Raw genomic sequence first — 17,247 nt, 5'->3', positions numbered from 1 at the left:
CATGGTGTCAGGGCTGGGTGGAGGAGCTTGCTTACCTCATAGCATCCAAGAAACAGACAGAGCAAAAAGGGCCTGGGATAAGATAGACCTTTCAAAGGCATGTCCTCAGAGACCCACTTCTGCAGTTTCTACCACCTCCCAAAGTCCGCTCAATCAGGAATCCATCAGTTGATGAATCTGTTGGTTAGGCCAGGGGATTCATGATTGAATAATCATCAATGATTGGATCTGCTAGCTGGGAACCAAGTCTTCATCATAAGAACATTTAAAAACTGTAACATATCCAAGCTTGTGGTCTCCTTCTCTTAGAAGAAGAGGGATTTGGGACCCCAGGGGCTAGGGTTGATTTCAGTTTCTGTTGTCCTTAGTGGGGGAGAGAGGGAAGAGAGGGAAAATACGTTGTTCAGATGGATGTTTCTCTGTGGTGTTTCACATTGCCTTTCAAACATTTCTTCCAGACAAAGGGCCAGTGACCAGCATTCTTCCATCTCAGGTAAACAGTTCTCCAGTTATAAACCACCTTCTTTTAGGGAAGAAGATGAAAATGACAAATAGAGCTGCCAAGAATGCCGTCATCCATATCCCTGGCCACGCAGGAGGTAAACTATCTCCTGTCCCTTACGAAGACCTTAAAACAAAGCTCAACTCTCCCTGGCGGACTCACATTCGAGTCCACAAAAAGAACATGCCTAGGACCAAGAGTCACCTGGGCTGTGGGGACACCATAGGGCTGATAGAAGAGCAAAATGAGGGCTGTAAGACTAACACCCTGGGGGCAGTGGAAGAGTTTTCCACCAGTTGTACAACAACGACTCTCAGAAAAGACAGCAGCTCTGCTAGAGGCACCCTGCGGACAATTGAAGGGCATTCTCCAGAGCCAGCATTTAGGGATGGTGAGGTGGATGTGGCTGCTGTTCAGGTGAAGCTAGAAGCCTTGGAACTGAACCCAGACAACACTGCTGAAACTGAGCCCAAGGTGAGACATGGCCCAGAGCCACCTGATACCACGCCTGGAGAGCACAAAGCCACCAGCAAACTGCCCCAAGGAAGCCACTCCAAAACCCCCATCTTTAGTCCTTTTCCGAGTGTCAAGCCTCTGCGGAAATCAGCCACTGCCAGGAATTTGGGGTTATATGGTCCTACAGAAAGAACCCCAACTGTGCATTTCCCTCAGATGAGTAGGAGCTTCAGCAAATCCAGCCGCGGAAACAGTAGCACTAAGAAACGGTGATGTCTCCCAGTGACTGGCATCTAGACTCCGCTTGGCATGGTGGCATTCATGTCCCAGCGGCGTCCTTCCACTCTTGCCCATCCAGTGACGACCAATAGAATTTTAGCCAGAGCTTCAGCAGCCCATCAAAATGGGAACTGAAGTTCTGCGATGGGAGCTGGAGTCAGGAAGCTCCCTTCTACTGTGGGTCACAGATAAAGCGGATTCTTGTGGCAAAATAAATCTTGTGGTTTTCAAGTGTGACGTTTTCCCCAGCTTTCCTTGTGAACTGTTTAGAAAAGACTATTTTTGTGGCAGTATCCCCAAACCTTCCAGTTCTCTGGATGTTACTAATACTCAAGCATGCACACACCAGCTTTTCAGAACAGAAACTATAAAGAAAAAAGGAAGAAAAAAGAAATTTTCTTAGTTGCAAAAAACAAAACAAAACCCAAAACTTTCCTGATACCTGATATTCCTCTTCTTGTTCTTTTTTGGGGAGAATACTTATGTGTGTGCATTTCCCCTCAGTACTCTTGTTTTTTTATTCTTATGCTAAAACGTAGCAGAAAAGCAAATAGACTTTCTTTAATGTTCTATTTCTAACTGTGAAAAGAAGAAAACTTTTAATCTGTTGGAATTGCAGGTTGAAAACCAAATTGAAGGTGGTTTGCAGAGAGCACTTTTGGGGTATACATTAAACCGTTGCCGTGAATGGTAAATTTCCCAAGGTTCCTTTTCTTCTCTTGGAGGAGAGCACTGGTACCCACTGGTTCTGAGGACTTGTTGGGCTCTGGATGGAGCTTGTTCTGAGTCCTCATTGCATCTCACTTACCCTCCATGGCAGATGCACACGGCTTCTGCTCAAAAGCCAGACACAGCTCTTATGACTGTTACTTGAATTTTGTGCTTTTTTGGGGGTTGGGGGTGGGGGAAGGGGTTAGAGTACTTGGTTACTTGAATATTGCCTTTCTCCAGAGAAGAAGGCCTTAGTGCTTTCTAGTTCTCTCTCACCCACTCTTCTTTCTCCTGCTCTTGTCCCAGTGGGTCAGAGGTAACACCTCTTGTCTTCACTATGCCGTTGAGAACTCTGAGCCACCCAGGCGTGATGTAGGAATGCATCAACCTAATCATTTATTCAAGGCCAGTTCTCCTGGTATCCTATGGGACTTGGCCATAGTTCCTCCACCACAGTAAGCTAACTCACTGCTCTCTGTGCAACTGATTGGCTACAGGGCTTTTTACCATCCAAGACTGGGACGCTATGCAGGACCTCCCTTCCTGACTCAAATGACCTTTCTCTAGATGGTACAGCGACCTGTCATAGCATATTCCCCAAAACAACTCTCACCCCCTTATCCTGCACATTTAGTTCATTTATAAACTGTGCCGTGCACCTTTGGTTTGGCTAAATGCAGGCTTACTGCACCATTGCACCACCGTTAGAGGAATAGATGCACATCTACATCTTCAAGATCTAAGCAGTGCTGGCAGAAATAGTCTTCAAACAATCAAGATAAATTTGAGTGACTTTGTTTGCTACAGTGATAGTTGTTGTGAGGGTTTTTTTTTTTTTTTAATGATGAGAGGCATTGTTTTTGTATAATCAAATAAAAATATGGTTGTGTGGGGTTCTTAGAACAGAACACACAAGAATGACATAGGCAGCAAGAAAAGCCATGAGATCCCCTCTGTGGTATTTTTACCTCAAAAGGAGTGGAACATGGAAAGGGTGATTAATAAATCAGTGCAGTTCTGGTCTTGAATTCTGAGCCATCTGAAGCCGAGCAGCAGTTTCTTTACAAACAGACACACAATACCCACAGCCTGTTTGGGGGAAGGTTGGGGGGTGGGGTGGAGAGTTGGACTTAACTTTGTATACTACCCCCAGGAGACAGACATACTGCACTTCCCAAAGTTAAGCAAAACAAGATTCCCCTCCCCTCCATTCTTATCTTTACAGATAAGAATAATTCTACTGTGTAGTCTTTGCTGTGTCTCATCTCAAATGAGTCAGAATGGCTATATTTCTCTGGAGGGATGGCTGGCTCCAACAGTGAATTATTCTTTCCTCACTTTGGCTCCCTGAGGGCCTGGGGCTGGGGGTGGGGGAGGGTGAGCAAGGAGAAGCTGTCTTAGTGCTGTGCTGTGTCTGCGTCCTTTCTCGGCCATTCCTTTCCTGAGAATCAGGTGGATATAGTGACAAGGGGTGGTCAAGATTGGCCTTCTGAGGTAAAAATGACCTTGTCAAAAATTTAAAGGTCAAACATTTCTGTCAAAGCACTCTACCAGTATACATGTGCATGCATTGTACTAAGTAATCACAGCGTGAATCAACATAGGAGCCTTGCCTACCTTAGAAAATAAAGAAATCCACAGTAGCCTCTTTCACAGCATGTACGAAGGCCAACATGGACCTGCTCTTTCCCCTATGTATGCAAACACCAGAAGTACTTACAGTAGCCGTATCTTTCTGTCTAGGTGTGTCTACTTTCTCAGCACTTTTTCTCTGAGTCAACTCTGCACCTCAGTCCTCTTTAAAAAGCCTCTAGATGATCTAAATCTAGTTTGTAATGTGGACCAATGGGCTTGTTACTGTTTGGAATATTGTATTCCTGGATTCTTTTTTGTCTTCTCAAGAACTGTACTGATTACAAAGATATATGCATAAAGTTCTCACTGTTGTAGTGTTTGTGGTATTTATTGAGTGCATGCATGAAATGCCATCATGACTTACCCTTCTCCTCCCTTCTCACTCCCCCAACTATCACACTTGTTCACACGAACCAAGGAACCAGCCTACTAATTTCATCTCCCTGATCCCTGATTTAGTGTGCCCTATGACAAGCAGAATAGCAGGTTCCTGAATGTGTTTGAAGGAGTGTGAGAAGGAGGGAGGAGGGGAAGAGAATGAGAATGAATATATGTGTATATGTGAACTTTCTAACATTTTCTTTTGTTTTAATAAAATAGAGTAAACATATCTGGGCACAGTGACTCAGGCCTGTAACCCAAGTTTACTATCCCAGTTAAGCCTCATATCAGGAGGAGGCAGATACCAGGAGGATCATGGTTCAAAGACAGCCTGCAAAGAGATGATAGCAATACTCTCTTAACCGGTAAGCCAGGTGTGATAGTACAAGCCTCTTATAGCAGTGCAGGAGACCATAGATAGAGGATTTTGGCCTGAAGTTAGCCCTGGACAAAAATGGGAGACCCTACCTGAAAAGTAACTGAAGAGAGAGAGAAAGAAAAAAAAGACTACTCCAACCACCCAAACAAACCTCCACAACTAAAATCAAAACAAAAAAAGCAAGAACTAGGAAAGTGGCTCCAATGATACAGCCCCTGCCTGGCAACCGAGAGGCCCTGAGTTCAAACCCCAATATCACCAAAAGAAAAATAATAGTCTCACATGAATTAAGTGAACAGTTGCTACCATCCTCCTCATAAAATCTCTCTCTGAGATCTTTCTTTGCTGCCTGAGGCAATGCTTAAATTGCTTTTCCTAATAAAAGTAATACGCTTTAGAAAATTTAGATGTCAATATTTACACACACACACACACACACACACACACACACACACACACACACACACACACACGTTACCTACAAGGTATGTTCCACATAAAGTGTGGGCTGTCTTTCCAGCAAACTTTCTTCTGCAACCTCATTTGCATGGTCTAGAATCACTTGTCAGAGTTCCTACAACCAAGCAAATTGTTTTTCCCTCCCTCCCTCCCTCCTATCTCTCCTTTTAAATTTCTTTCTTGATCTCTAGTTTTGAAGCTTTGATAGAAACATTGCTAATATTTTTTTTGATATCTTGTTCCCTCTAGTGATGAAGCTTGGTAGTTAAACATCTGTTTAACCTGCACAAGGCTTTGCTGCTGGGGGTTGAAGAAAACCTCATGAGTTATATCTAGTCCCTGATGTTTCAAGTAATTGTTAAGTAAGGTATTTGCTAAGGTTTTTCCTGAGTGTTAGAAGGTTAAGAAAATCACCTTTTATTTTTTGTTTGCTAAAAGGGTTTTCCTCATTAGCAGGTGTTGAATTTTATCAAATAAATTCTGATTCCATCTTTTAAGACCTGATACTTTTGTACTCAAGAAAATGATTGTTACCAGGTTTCACTGGAAAATATTAATTATTAAAAATGTTAGCCAGGCACTGGTGGCTCATCCCCGTAATCCTGGCTTAACTCAGGATTGAGATTGGGGATTGTGGTTCAAAGACAGCCAGGGCAGTAGAATCTGTAAGACTCTTATCTCCAATGATCGACCAGTAAACCAGAAGAGGTAGAGCACTAGCCTTAAGCAAAAAAGCTCAGGGACAGCACCCAGGCCCTAAGTTCAAGCCTAATCACCACCACCACCACCACCACCAAAAGAAGTTAGGTATTTTAGAGCTGCAAATGATATCAGTAAAAATGTTAAGTGGAGAATTTTCATTATAAGCATGTTAAATTTACTAGTGGAAATTTGGAAACATAGTTCAATATGGAAATGGAAGCAAATAGCCTAGCAATGAATAAGGAAAGGGAGCAGACGCAATTGCAGAAGACACAATTACACTGTGTACTCCACAGACACTTCCATAGTCTCTCCATCTCTGAGTCAGAGTTGGACTGAACAGCTTCTGTCCTCTGATGAGATTGACACTGTGTGGCTAACTATCTTCCTTATACTGCTGGCCCTTCGATTGCTGTTTCAGAACTAACTAGTTCATTTCTGTGTTTTGTTAAAACGAAACAGTACTTTCCCATGCATGTGTGTATCTTGGAGTCATTTTAAAGACTAAGGTTGGGAAGTGTCCTTGTGGTTCAAGAGGTAGAGCACTAGTCTTGAGCTGAAGAGCTGAAGACAGTGCCCAGACCCAGAGTTCAGGCCCCACGACCGGACCCAAAAAAAAAAAAAAAAAAGACTAAGATTTGTATATAAGTTTTAGGACTTATTCTGAGTGCAGACTCAGAAGACAAGAGCATTCCTGGCTGTCCTATAAACTCTCTGATTGAAAGCCGGGCGCTGGTGGCTCACGCCTGTAATCCTAGCTACTCAGGAGGCTGAGATCTGAGGATCGCGGTTCAAAGCCAGCCCGGGCAGGAGAGACCGTGAGACTCCTATCTCCAATAAACCACCAGAAAACCGGAAGTGACACTGTAGCTCAAGTGGTAGAGCGCTCGCCCTTGAGCTGAAGAGCTGAGGGACAGCGCCCAGGCCCAGAGTTCAAGCCCCACAACCGACCAAAAAAACCCAAAACTCTCTGATTGAAACTAGAGAGGATTAAATAGAAGTGCAGCTGGAGGCTGGCATTGGTGGCTCATGCCTATAATCCTCGCAACTCGGGAGGCTGAGATCTGAGGATCACAGTTCAAAGCCAGCCCAGGCTGTGAGACTCTCCAGTGAAACCAGAAAACCAGAAGTGGCACTGTGGCTCAAGTGGTAGTGCACTAGTCTTGAGCTGAAGAGCTGAGGACAGTGCCCAGGCCGAGAGTTCAAGCCCCAGGACTGACCCCCCCCCCCAAAAAAAAAGCTGGGCCTAGCATCAGTGGTTCAGGCCTGTAGCCCTAGATACTCAGGAGGCTGAGAACCGAGGATTGTGGTTCAAAGCCAGACTGGGCAAAAAAGTTCATGGAACTCTTATCACCAATTAAGTACCAAAGTGGCTAGAAGTGGGGTTGTGGCTTAAGTGGTAGCATGCTAGCCCTGAGCAAAGAAAGCTCAGGGATAGCACTCAGACCCTCAGTTCAAGCCCCAGGAGTGGCACACACACTGTAAGGTCTGAACAGGGACACCTCCCTCCCTCTTGGCTAAGTTTCCGCCCAGTATCTGTTACCTAGGTAACTGGCAGACCTGGAAGCAGTCACCTTCCCCTCCTGCTAGGTCACATCCAGGGACACCCCTGTTCACATGCCCCCATCTGACCTTAGGAGGGTCCCAGACCCTGAGGTAACATCCCCATCCAGTGTGGCCACACCTCTTCCTGTCCCTGGCCTGGATAAGTCCTGGCCCATTTTTCAGCCATGCTTCTCCACAATGCATGGCGGGGGCAGCAGTTCCGTAAACTTCTTTTCCTGCCTGAATAGCGAGTGGTGTTCTCTATCGGCTACCTAATGGAACCTACCTATTTAATATACCTTACACACACACACACACACACACACACACACACACACACACACACACACACAAATACAGCTGAGACATGTATGCAATGGAATATGATTCAACTATAAAGAATGAAAATTAGGTCTTTTACAGGAAAATAGATGTAACGGGGGATCATCTTGTTAAGTGAGATAAGCTAAGCCCAGAGAGAGAAATACTGCATATTTGCACTCATGCAGATAAAAATGATTTTTAAAACATGACATGATTTGTAAAAGCAGTTGGGGCTTGGTACTGGTGACTCAAACTTGTAATCCTAGCTACTCAGGAGGCTGAAATTTGAGAATTGGGGGTCAAAGCTAGCCTGGGCAGGAATGTCCATGAGATATATCTCTAATTAGCCACTAAAGAAAGAAAGAAAGAAAAAAAAAAACCCAAACAGAAGCAGAGATGTAGTTCAAGTGGAAGAGTACTAGCTGGATAAAAAAAGCTTAGGGACAGTGCTCAGGCCCTGCATTAAAACCCCAGGACCTGCCCCCCCCCCAAAGAAAAAAGCAGATGGGGAGGAAGGTAAAAGAGTAAGAGGGAGGAGTATGACAGAATGACAGAAGTATATTACATATGTATGAAAATAGCATAATGAACCCCATTAAAGCTGGTAAAGAGAGGAAGGCTGTGAGAGTTAAATGCAGATGGAGTGAATTTAATCACAGTACATTATATGCAGATATGTAAACATCACAAAACCTCAGCTGTGACTACCAATAGGTGATAGGGTATTTTATACCAGTCTTTTAGTCACCAGGAGATTGGTCATGATGAAGGGTTAGTAGCATTTGGCAAAACTGGATGGAAGAAAACCATTCTCCCCACCCCTATTATTCAATGTCAAGGCTTTCCCATTTTGGGGAACCTTAATTTGCAGAAAATGAAAGTGAAGAAATCCTAACCTGGTCACATCTAGCAGAAGCCAAGTGCCTGGAATAGGAAAGGGCTGGGGATCACCTGCCCAGACTTTCACTCTCGAGAAACAATGGCACCTCTTAGTCAAAAGAGAAAAATGAGCTGGGAAGGTGGCTCAGCGGTAGAGTGCTTGCCTTGCATGCATGAGGCCCTGGGTTCCATTCCTCAGCACCACATGAGCAAAGAAGCCATAAGTGGTGCTGTGGCTCAAGTGGAAGAGTGCTAGCCTTGAGCTGAAGAGCTAAGGGACAGCACCCAAGGCCAGAGTTTCAAATGTTCCTTTCATTATAAAGTAGGAAAAAGAAAGTAGGGATCTGATTTTTTATCTCTCCCCAGCAGATTGCCTTGAAAGGTCTTATATTTGCATAAAGTCACCTCAAGCCTTTCCTCTGTGCTTTTAACTAATTGCTTTACAATAGCTCAGTTGCCTTATCTTTCTTGCCTGCAGCACTTGATGGCCTGATGAAAGGCACCTGATTGGCCAAAGTGAAAGCAAAATTCACTAGCCTAGGTTCTTTGTAAATTGTTAGGCTGTGCGAACTGACCAGATGTGTGAGACAGTTATTGAATACCAAGACCTTCAGAAAAAGTTTTCCTCAAAGTTTTCCCCTTTGGCGTTCATGTGTGGGGACTGCTATTTGTCAGAGGTAACAGAATGGAGATCTGTGGGAACTGGAAATCTTAGTTACAGCTGAGTTTAAACACACACACACACACACACACACACACACACACACACACACAACGAAGTGGGGTTAGACTCAGCATCTCAGGCTCATCCTGGGGGGGAAGGATTAACAAGGTCTCCCAAATGTGAGGAATGGCATTGTCAATGCCTGGGACAGATAGGCAAGCTGGAGCTTCAGACTCAGTGAAGCTAGATTCCTTCTCTTACAGAGCTTAAGATGTATCAAGGACCTAGAGTTGGCAAGCAGGAGGCTCAGACAATATGGCAAAGCATGCCTGGGAAAAGATGAAGAAATGGACATGTTGAGAAGGAGGGTATGTGGGGATCTGGTCGAGATAAACCAGACTCTAGTCTGTGCTGGAAGGGAAGGAAGTGACAGGAAGATGCCCTAGAGGAGAATGACAGGTGAAAGAAAACGAATGCTGTGAGAGGCAGAAAATTAAACTTTAAATAATAAATAGTAATAAAATTTAAATTAAAAAATTTCCACCCAACCCAGTTTGAAGAACTTGAGCAGATGTGAGCTTTATTTGGAGGTAACTATCTCCCTGTGCACTTCCAGTTTATGTTGAGAGCATTTCAATTTGAACAGGTATTTCAGAGACAGATGAAATAGGAGTGTAAAGAGAATTGCAGCTTCTATAGAGCCTAAGATAAAAGGTTTGGAAAGATGCAATAAAACTTAATTACTAAAAATGCTATTGAATAAAACGTGAGAGACAAGTAAGAATAGAAAAAAAAAACTACCAGGGAGGGATTTGTGTCTCATAAATGTCTGAAGACTTTTTTCCCACTTAGTAGAAAAAAACCCAAACCAAAGACCCCATAAACCCCTTCCCACACAGACTGTAGTTGATATATGGCAATTTGATTTATGCAACAGAAACTAGCAAACACTAGTGGATCTCAATCCAGGATCTTAGTTGGATATCAAATGTGGATCTGGATATATGTTCTTGGATAAAGTGTTTAATGAGTTCTATATAAATTATTTTTTGATTTTTCCAGCTAACTTCCCATCAAATAAAGCTCAATAAGAGCTACAGAGGAAGGACCAAAAAGTCTGAGTTTTTTTGTTTTTTGTTTTCTCACTTGTTCCGAGTAGACTGTGATTGGCTTATATGACCACCAGATGCCACTGTTGCTTCATGCCAAACATTGTTAGATGCTGCAGTCTCAGTGCTAAGGAGAAAGTTTACTCTGCCTCGCTCAAGGTGTGAAGAGAACTGGGATGGTCCTATTCTTGCCCCAATAATAGGGCAACGATCGCACTCAATTTGGAAAACTTCCACTAAGACCATATAAAGTTGTTCTATACTGTAACAATGCTGGTTCATTTGAGTTTGAGGTCTTTTTTCCCTCTGATTACTATCAAGCAAGGTTTTGTATTTTTCCCCACCTTGAATTATTTTTTAATGGAAAAATGTCACCACAAACCCAAGTTTTTATTCATTCCTCCATCCATCCACCCATTAATTGATTAATTCGCAGTAATGCATGCCACTTAAGAGACAAGGCAATGCATTTACCTTTTGCTCATTTAGTGTGCTTAACATCTTTTGTGTCTTTAATCTCTCCTGGGTTGTATCATTTGCAGATTGTTCAATCTGCTTCTGTTTGTTTGTTCTGTAGGAACTTTCAATGGTTTGAGTTAAGTTTTTTTTTTTCTTTTGGTTGGTCGTGGGGCCTGAACTCTGGGCCTGGGTGCTGTCCCTCAGCTCTTCAGCTCAAGGCTAGCACTCTACCACTTGAGCCACAGCACCACTTCTGGCCTTTTCTACTTATGTGGTGCTGAGGAATTGAACCCAGGGCCTCATGTATGCGAGGCAAGCACTCTACCACTGAGCCACCTTCCCAGCCCTGAGCTATTTCTTTTTTTTTTTTTAATAGGATCTGATTCACTATCAAGGAATCTGAGTGAAAGTTTGCTTGGATTTGATATTCTACTTATCATCTTGTCAAAATAGTGCTTTAAAAACTTCAAATGGCTGGGTATTATGGCTCATGTCTATTAGCTTCTCCCCAGTTTTTGTTCTTAGCTATTCATCTTGCTAAATGACAAGTTTGGTACTAATATAATATTGCAGTTAACATTTAAAATTTTAGTCACAAGTGTTGATTTTTGATATTTCTATATTATGTGCTGTACTCATATACTACCTGAGCTTTTAGGTTATGTAATTAAGCTGTGGAACATCATGAAAAGGAAAATAGATATATAGTAAATATCTGAACTACAAGAACTATATGGAATAAATTAATAGACCAGTGGTGAAAGGAATGTTTATATTGTACTTAGGGATGCAACTGTTTTTATCATCCATTTCCTGGAGATGTCCCTAATATGAGCCTATACTAGAAAATATCTTAGATTCATGGATGTTGATTCAGGATATTTTTGGTTTATGGATCGGACACTTTCTTTTTTGTTTTTTCCTCCCATTATTGAGTGATATTTTCATTCTTCTTTGCTAGTTCCATCACTTAATATTGGGTACCCCACAGCTTAACCCATGATGTGCCTTATCTGTATCTACTTCATTGGCTTGTTCCAAGCTTGTGTTTCAAATACTGCCTTTATGTTCAGCCCTCTAAGTGTTTGCTTTCTGAAAACAATTGAGTTCCAGATTTGTAGAGAGAAGGGCCTCACAATGTTTGCAGTGGATATATAAGAAGATGATAAGAACTCTTCTCTTCCAAACCTGTGGCCCTCAGCTTTCTCATCTCAGTGTACAAGGACTGATGGTAGCAGTTTATAAGGTTGGAAAAGTAACAGGAGGAAGCTCATGTAGGGGCTTCTAGGTTCTTGTATGGACTTAGAGTTTCTTCTAAGTAAGAAGAAGACATTAGTGGGCTGGAAAGGTGGCTCAGTGGTAGAGCACTTACCTTGCATGCGTGAGGCCCTGGGTTCAATTCCTCAGCACCACATAAGCAAAAAGAAAAAAGCCGGAAGTGGCGCTGTGGTTCAAGTGGTAGAGTGCTAGCCTTGAGCTGAAGAGCTGAGGGACAGCTCCCAGGCCCAGAGTTCAGGCCCCACGACCGGACCCCCCCCCCAAAAAAAAAAAAAGAAGAAGAAGACATTAGTATAGTTTGGATAAAAAGGGTCTCTGAAAGGCTATGGTGTTAAAGGTTACCAATGCAGTGTGTTTAGAAGTGAGGTTTTGGGAGGTGATCCTTTGGTGAGGCCTCTGTGGATGAATGCATCAGTGGGTGGTGCCATTGGGAGGTGATAGAAACTTTTGGAGGTGGGGCCTAGTTGGAAGAAGTAGGTAATTGGAGGTGTATCTTGTAAGTCTCTCTGTATCTCTCAATTTCACCCTCTGTCTCTGTCTCTTCTTCCTCTGCTTCCTGGCCACCATGAGGTGATCAATTCTTCCTTCATACATATCCTTTCACCATGAAATTCTGCATTACCTCAAGTCCACAGCAGTGTGGCTATGGCCTAAACCTCTGAAACTAAACCAACATAAATCCTTTATTCTTTAAATGTTTTTCCCCTTTCTATTTGTCACAAGGACAAAAAACTATCTAGCCCAGAGATTGAAGAATTTTGAGCAAGAAGTAAAATTATCTGACACATTGGGCCCCAGATCAAGATCAAGGCCCTTGAAATGATTCACTTGAAATGATTTAGGACACAAATCAAGAGTGAGGTAAAGGACCAAGGATATTTTGGGGTATTGGCTTCCAGGGCTAGAGGCAGATCTGATGGTTTGGGCTATACTAGACCAGACTTGGTGTGAGTGAATGTTCACAGATCACATGCAGAGAAAGAAATACCATCTCTCACAGAACTATTCTTCTATTTGATGACTAGAGATTCCTGGCATCTGGAATCAAGGCACTATTCTCTGTCTGAGATCCAAGGATCTGGAAAGTGGGTGGAAACAACAGATATGATTCAGTGTTTCACAATGGTACCAAAGAGAACTTATCAACAGTTTATTAGGCAACTTCTTAGTCAATTGAGATGAAGGTGGCACTTCTGATAGGTGTGAGGAGAAAGACAAATGCTGGAGAATTTTAGGAAGATATTTCAGTTTCTAGTTCACTGTAGACACACGTTTAACTTTGAGTAGATTTTCTTTATTGGGAATCTGACTGGACCTAATTTTCAATGAATTGTCAATTGTATTGGATCTTGTAATTGCCTTACTGATATGACAGTAGATTATTAGCAAAATCAATCAAATGCTTTTCATATATATTGAGTCACTGTTTCATTGGTCATGAAAACAAGTACTATACTAGAGGTATGGCACAGGAATAAAAATAATTTGGAAAGGAAGTTTTTTTGGGGGGAGGGTAACTGGTACTGGGATGCGAGCTCAGGCTCTTGTGCTCTTGTTTGGCTTTTTTTTTTTTCTCAAGACTGGAACTCTACCAGTTGAGCAATACCTCTATTTCTGGCTTTTCTGCTGGCATTTAGAAATAAGTGTCTTATGGACTTTTCTCTCCCTTGGCTGGCTTCAAACTTCTATCATCAGATCTCAGTTATATATATATGTAGTTGTATAAAGGGGTTATAATTCTAACAGTCAGGTGATGAGTACAATGTTTCTTGGCCAATGTCAACTGCTTCCTTTGTTTTCCCCCATTTTCCCCCTCCTGCCCATACCCTCAAGTTAACGTAGTTCATTTTTTACATACTATACATAATGACTATACGTACATTCTTGTGCCCCACTCATTTTTAAAAAAAATAAGTAGTATATTTGGTGCTCAGCAGGCAATATGAACTTAGATTTTCCTTCCCTTTGGTTGGTTACTCTTTAAGTCTGAAAGAGGTGTCAGCTTCTCTCTAAAGCCACATATGTGTTGTGTCCCAAGGTACTGTACACAGTAAGGCAAGGAGAACAACCTTGATTTATTTTTGTACTCTGACAACAACAGAAATTCAGCAAGTTTGGATTAGGTTATAATGTAAGTCAGGGTAAAGGGAAATTATGTAGTTTATTTTTTTCTAATTTTAATTTAATTTTTTATTAATAAGTTTTTTTTAGTTGTGAAAATACCATACAGAGGGGTTACAATTACATGAGCAAGGAAATGAGTACATTTCTCATCAAGCATTGTTATCTCCTCCTTTGTTTCCCCCCCATACACACACCAAAATTGTAAAGTTCGTTTTTCGACATAGCATCTTGTATATCTCATTGTTGCAATGGGTCAACCTGTATCCCTATTTAAACAATTTGTTTTTTCCTTTCTCCTCCACAAATTGTACCAACATCAAATACAGTGAAAATAGGGGTTATATCATCAGGGAGGGACATACAAAGCAACAAAGAAATCATCTTCTAATTTTAATTTTATAAGCAACCAGACTTACTGGTCTGTGGTCAGGAAATACAGTAAAAAAAAATGAAATCTTGCTTCAGCTTACTACTTAAAACCAGTGTGTTTTGGGATATTTCTCTGAAGTTCTTCTTTCCTTAAGTACATATGAACATAGATTCTTTAAGTAAAACTAAGATCACTGTATCATTTTCTCCTCATTAAATTCTTCTCCAAGTAGCTTAGCAAGCCATAGATATGTTTCTGTGAGTGGAATAAAACTAGATCGTTGTTATTCAACCAATCATCCTATGTTGGATTTGTTTTCAGGTTTCCCATTACTATAAAGAATACTGGACAAAATAGCCTCTGTACAGCTTGTGTGCTTTTTAAAGTTACATTTATTCAATCACTCTCAAACATTTTTGTCTTTTTTCCAGTATTTTTGAAGACCATAAATAGTACTTGGATAAACATCCTTGTGCATATGTTTTTGTTCCCTTTCCAATTATTTTCTTAGGACAGTTTCCTAGAAGTAATACCACTGGTTATCTTTTGGTCAGAAGGCTTGCATTTTATCAAAATCTTAGATACTAGCTGGGCGCTGATGGCTCATGCCTGTAATCCTAGCTACTCAAGAGGCTGAGATCTGAGGATCGCAGTTCAAAGCCAACCTGAGCAGGAAAGTCTCTTATCTTCAATAAAGACTCTTATTTCCAATAAACCACCAGAAAACTGGAAGTGGTGCTGTGGCTCAAGTGGTAGAGTCCTTGTCTTGAGCTGAAGAACTGAGGGACAGTGCCCAGGCCCAGAGTTCAAGCTCCATATCCTACCAAAAAAAAAAAAAAATCTTAGATACAGGTCTCCAAATTACTCTACAGAAAGATTGGACAAATTGTTACAGCTGTTGTCAGCATGCGAGGATTTCCCTTTTATCTTACTCTTGGACAATTTAAGTCTTGCTAATATTTTATAACTTGATTGAGCATATTTTGTGGATTGGTGTCACAGTGTAATTTGTGAAGTAGTTTTACTAGGGAAGTATGTTTCATCTAAACAGTCAACTTAGAAATAGTCTTTCTCCGTAAATATGCAGTTGCCTGTGACTCTTGGATATCATTCATTAGATACTATTGATATCATTCATTAGAATATATGCCAAGTCATGAGGTGGAATCCTGCAAGTTGGCTTAATTACTGTGAACCAAAGGACTATGGGGCAGGGGGGAAAGCAGCCTCTTTTTTAAGGGAATCTTGTGACATGTGGCCTCATGACATCATCTGTTTCTCCTGGGGATTTATGATTCACTGGTAGAGGAAAGAAGTCAGGGTATTTAAAACCATCCCCAAAACCCTTTGAAAATATGCAGGCAGGGGATTAATTGATGAGGTCCTTCCAAATGTGGAGTTGGGTCCAGCAACTTATATTTAGACACCTACTACTAGAGCTGTGTAGACAAATTGGACAGAGTTTAGAGAAAAGCAATAAAAACGATGAAGGGAATGGAGGGAACTGATTTATGAGGAGAGATTAAAGTAACCAAAAGCACAGAGCTAGGAACCAGAAACGACTTCAGAGAACATGATAACAAAACAGCAAGTATGTGAGAGGTGTAAACCACCAAGGCAAAAATTTTGTTTAGCTTCGTACCAAAAACATAAGCAATAGAAAGAGAGAAATGAAAGTTAAAAATAAAAAGAGAAAAATCAGACTTGCTAATTTACCTGGAAGAATCTTTGGAGAAGAGTTAAAATTTTCCCTAGAAACTAGCATCAGACAGTGCTACCCCTCCTTCCCCCACCCCTTTCCCCCCTACCCCCCCAGCCCAAGGAGAGGAGTACAGACCGGAAAAGAAGAAAATAGGCTCACAGGATAGATCATGCCAAACTTTGGAGCCCTTCCATGTTTTTACCTCATGGGTGACCATATAAATATACTATCTAGGACCCCAAAAGTAAAATAATATGGCTCATCTCTTTTTCATTTCCTGACTTTAATACCTCTTTAAGTTAGCAAGTTTAATCAGGTTGCCACATATGCTTTTTCAATCAGGTCTCTTCCAGGTGGTCATACCAACAAAGGTGGGGTAACAGAGCTATTGTTAAGGTAGACAATGGAGGTATCCCCGGTGCCCTTCAGTGCCTGTTGAAATCACAAAGAAGACAGAGAAAAAAGAACAAGTGATCAGGTACAGATGCACCTTTCCCAAGGAAGGATTCCCAGGTTTACCCCCATAATGAAATATGGGAGCCTTGGGGTTTTTCTCCCCACAATTCATTCCAAGTAGTAGGTCCCAGGAGAGACAGGGAAGGTATTTGAGAGCCTATTTGGGAATATGGTCCTGATTTTCATCTCCTTATTCTACTTTCAATAATAGAAATTTAATTTGCTTGGATTGGCTCCAGCCGGTATTCAATTATCCATTAAATGGAGAACAGAACAACAAAGATAATTGGAACAAATAACACACATGTATTATTTAAAGCCTTTTCTCCTTCAGAATCAGGAAGCAGAGTTTAGGCGTTATCATGGGCCCAATACTGGTTTGGCACTGTGAGGAATGCACAAGCAGGCCTCTCTTTGTGTGTGTGCTGGGTGACTAGTCATGGTAACAAGGAAGTGGGGTGAAGGAAGGCCAACTGCTTAGACATCTCCCATTAAGTCTGGATATGAGAAGTGCACACATCTCATAGGAGTACTCAGGAGCATGGATTTGGGCCTTCTCAGCTTTCTGACTGTAGTGAGCCTGATCAAATTAATTTCTGTAAGGCTCAATTTCTTCATTAATAAAAGCACAGATAAAACAGAACCTAGCTTATAGGGCGCTAGAGGGTTAATAAAATATGTGCTTAACAAGCCATATACAAAGCACATAATAAATCTTAACTGTAATAGTCATTCCTCTTCCTGTATGTGTGTGTGTGTGTGTGTGTGTGTGTGTGCATGTGTGTGCTTGACCTGCCGATACACACACACACACACACACACACACACACACA

General features: G+C 41.7%; 1 protein-coding gene across 2 annotated transcripts in view; it reads left to right on the top strand.

The window, feature by feature from the left end:
- Positions 1-1,751, top strand: part of Tbc1d30 (TBC1 domain family member 30) — a 78,057-nt gene extending 76,306 nt beyond the window's left edge. Inside the window, exon 13 of one of the 2 annotated variants that reach the window (XM_042699144.1) lies at positions 531-1,751. In XM_042699144.1, coding sequence (XP_042555078.1) covers positions 531-1,231 — 701 coding nt within the window. In that variant the 3' untranslated portion in view covers positions 1,232-1,751. Of the gene's footprint in view, positions 1-458 lie in introns of both variants that reach the window. The other variant, XM_042699143.1, reaches the window with a different exon arrangement.
- The last annotated feature ends 15,496 nt before the right edge of the window (positions 1,752-17,247 follow it).

The sequence above is a fragment of the Dipodomys spectabilis genome, unplaced genomic scaffold, assembly GCF_019054845.1.
Source record: "Dipodomys spectabilis isolate Male_0828 unplaced genomic scaffold, ASM1905484v1 ptg000234l, whole genome shotgun sequence".
NCBI lineage: Eukaryota > Metazoa > Chordata > Mammalia > Rodentia > Heteromyidae > Dipodomys > Dipodomys spectabilis.
The sequence above is the reverse complement of the archived record's forward strand: the minus strand, read 5'-3'. Positions and strand labels throughout refer to the sequence as shown.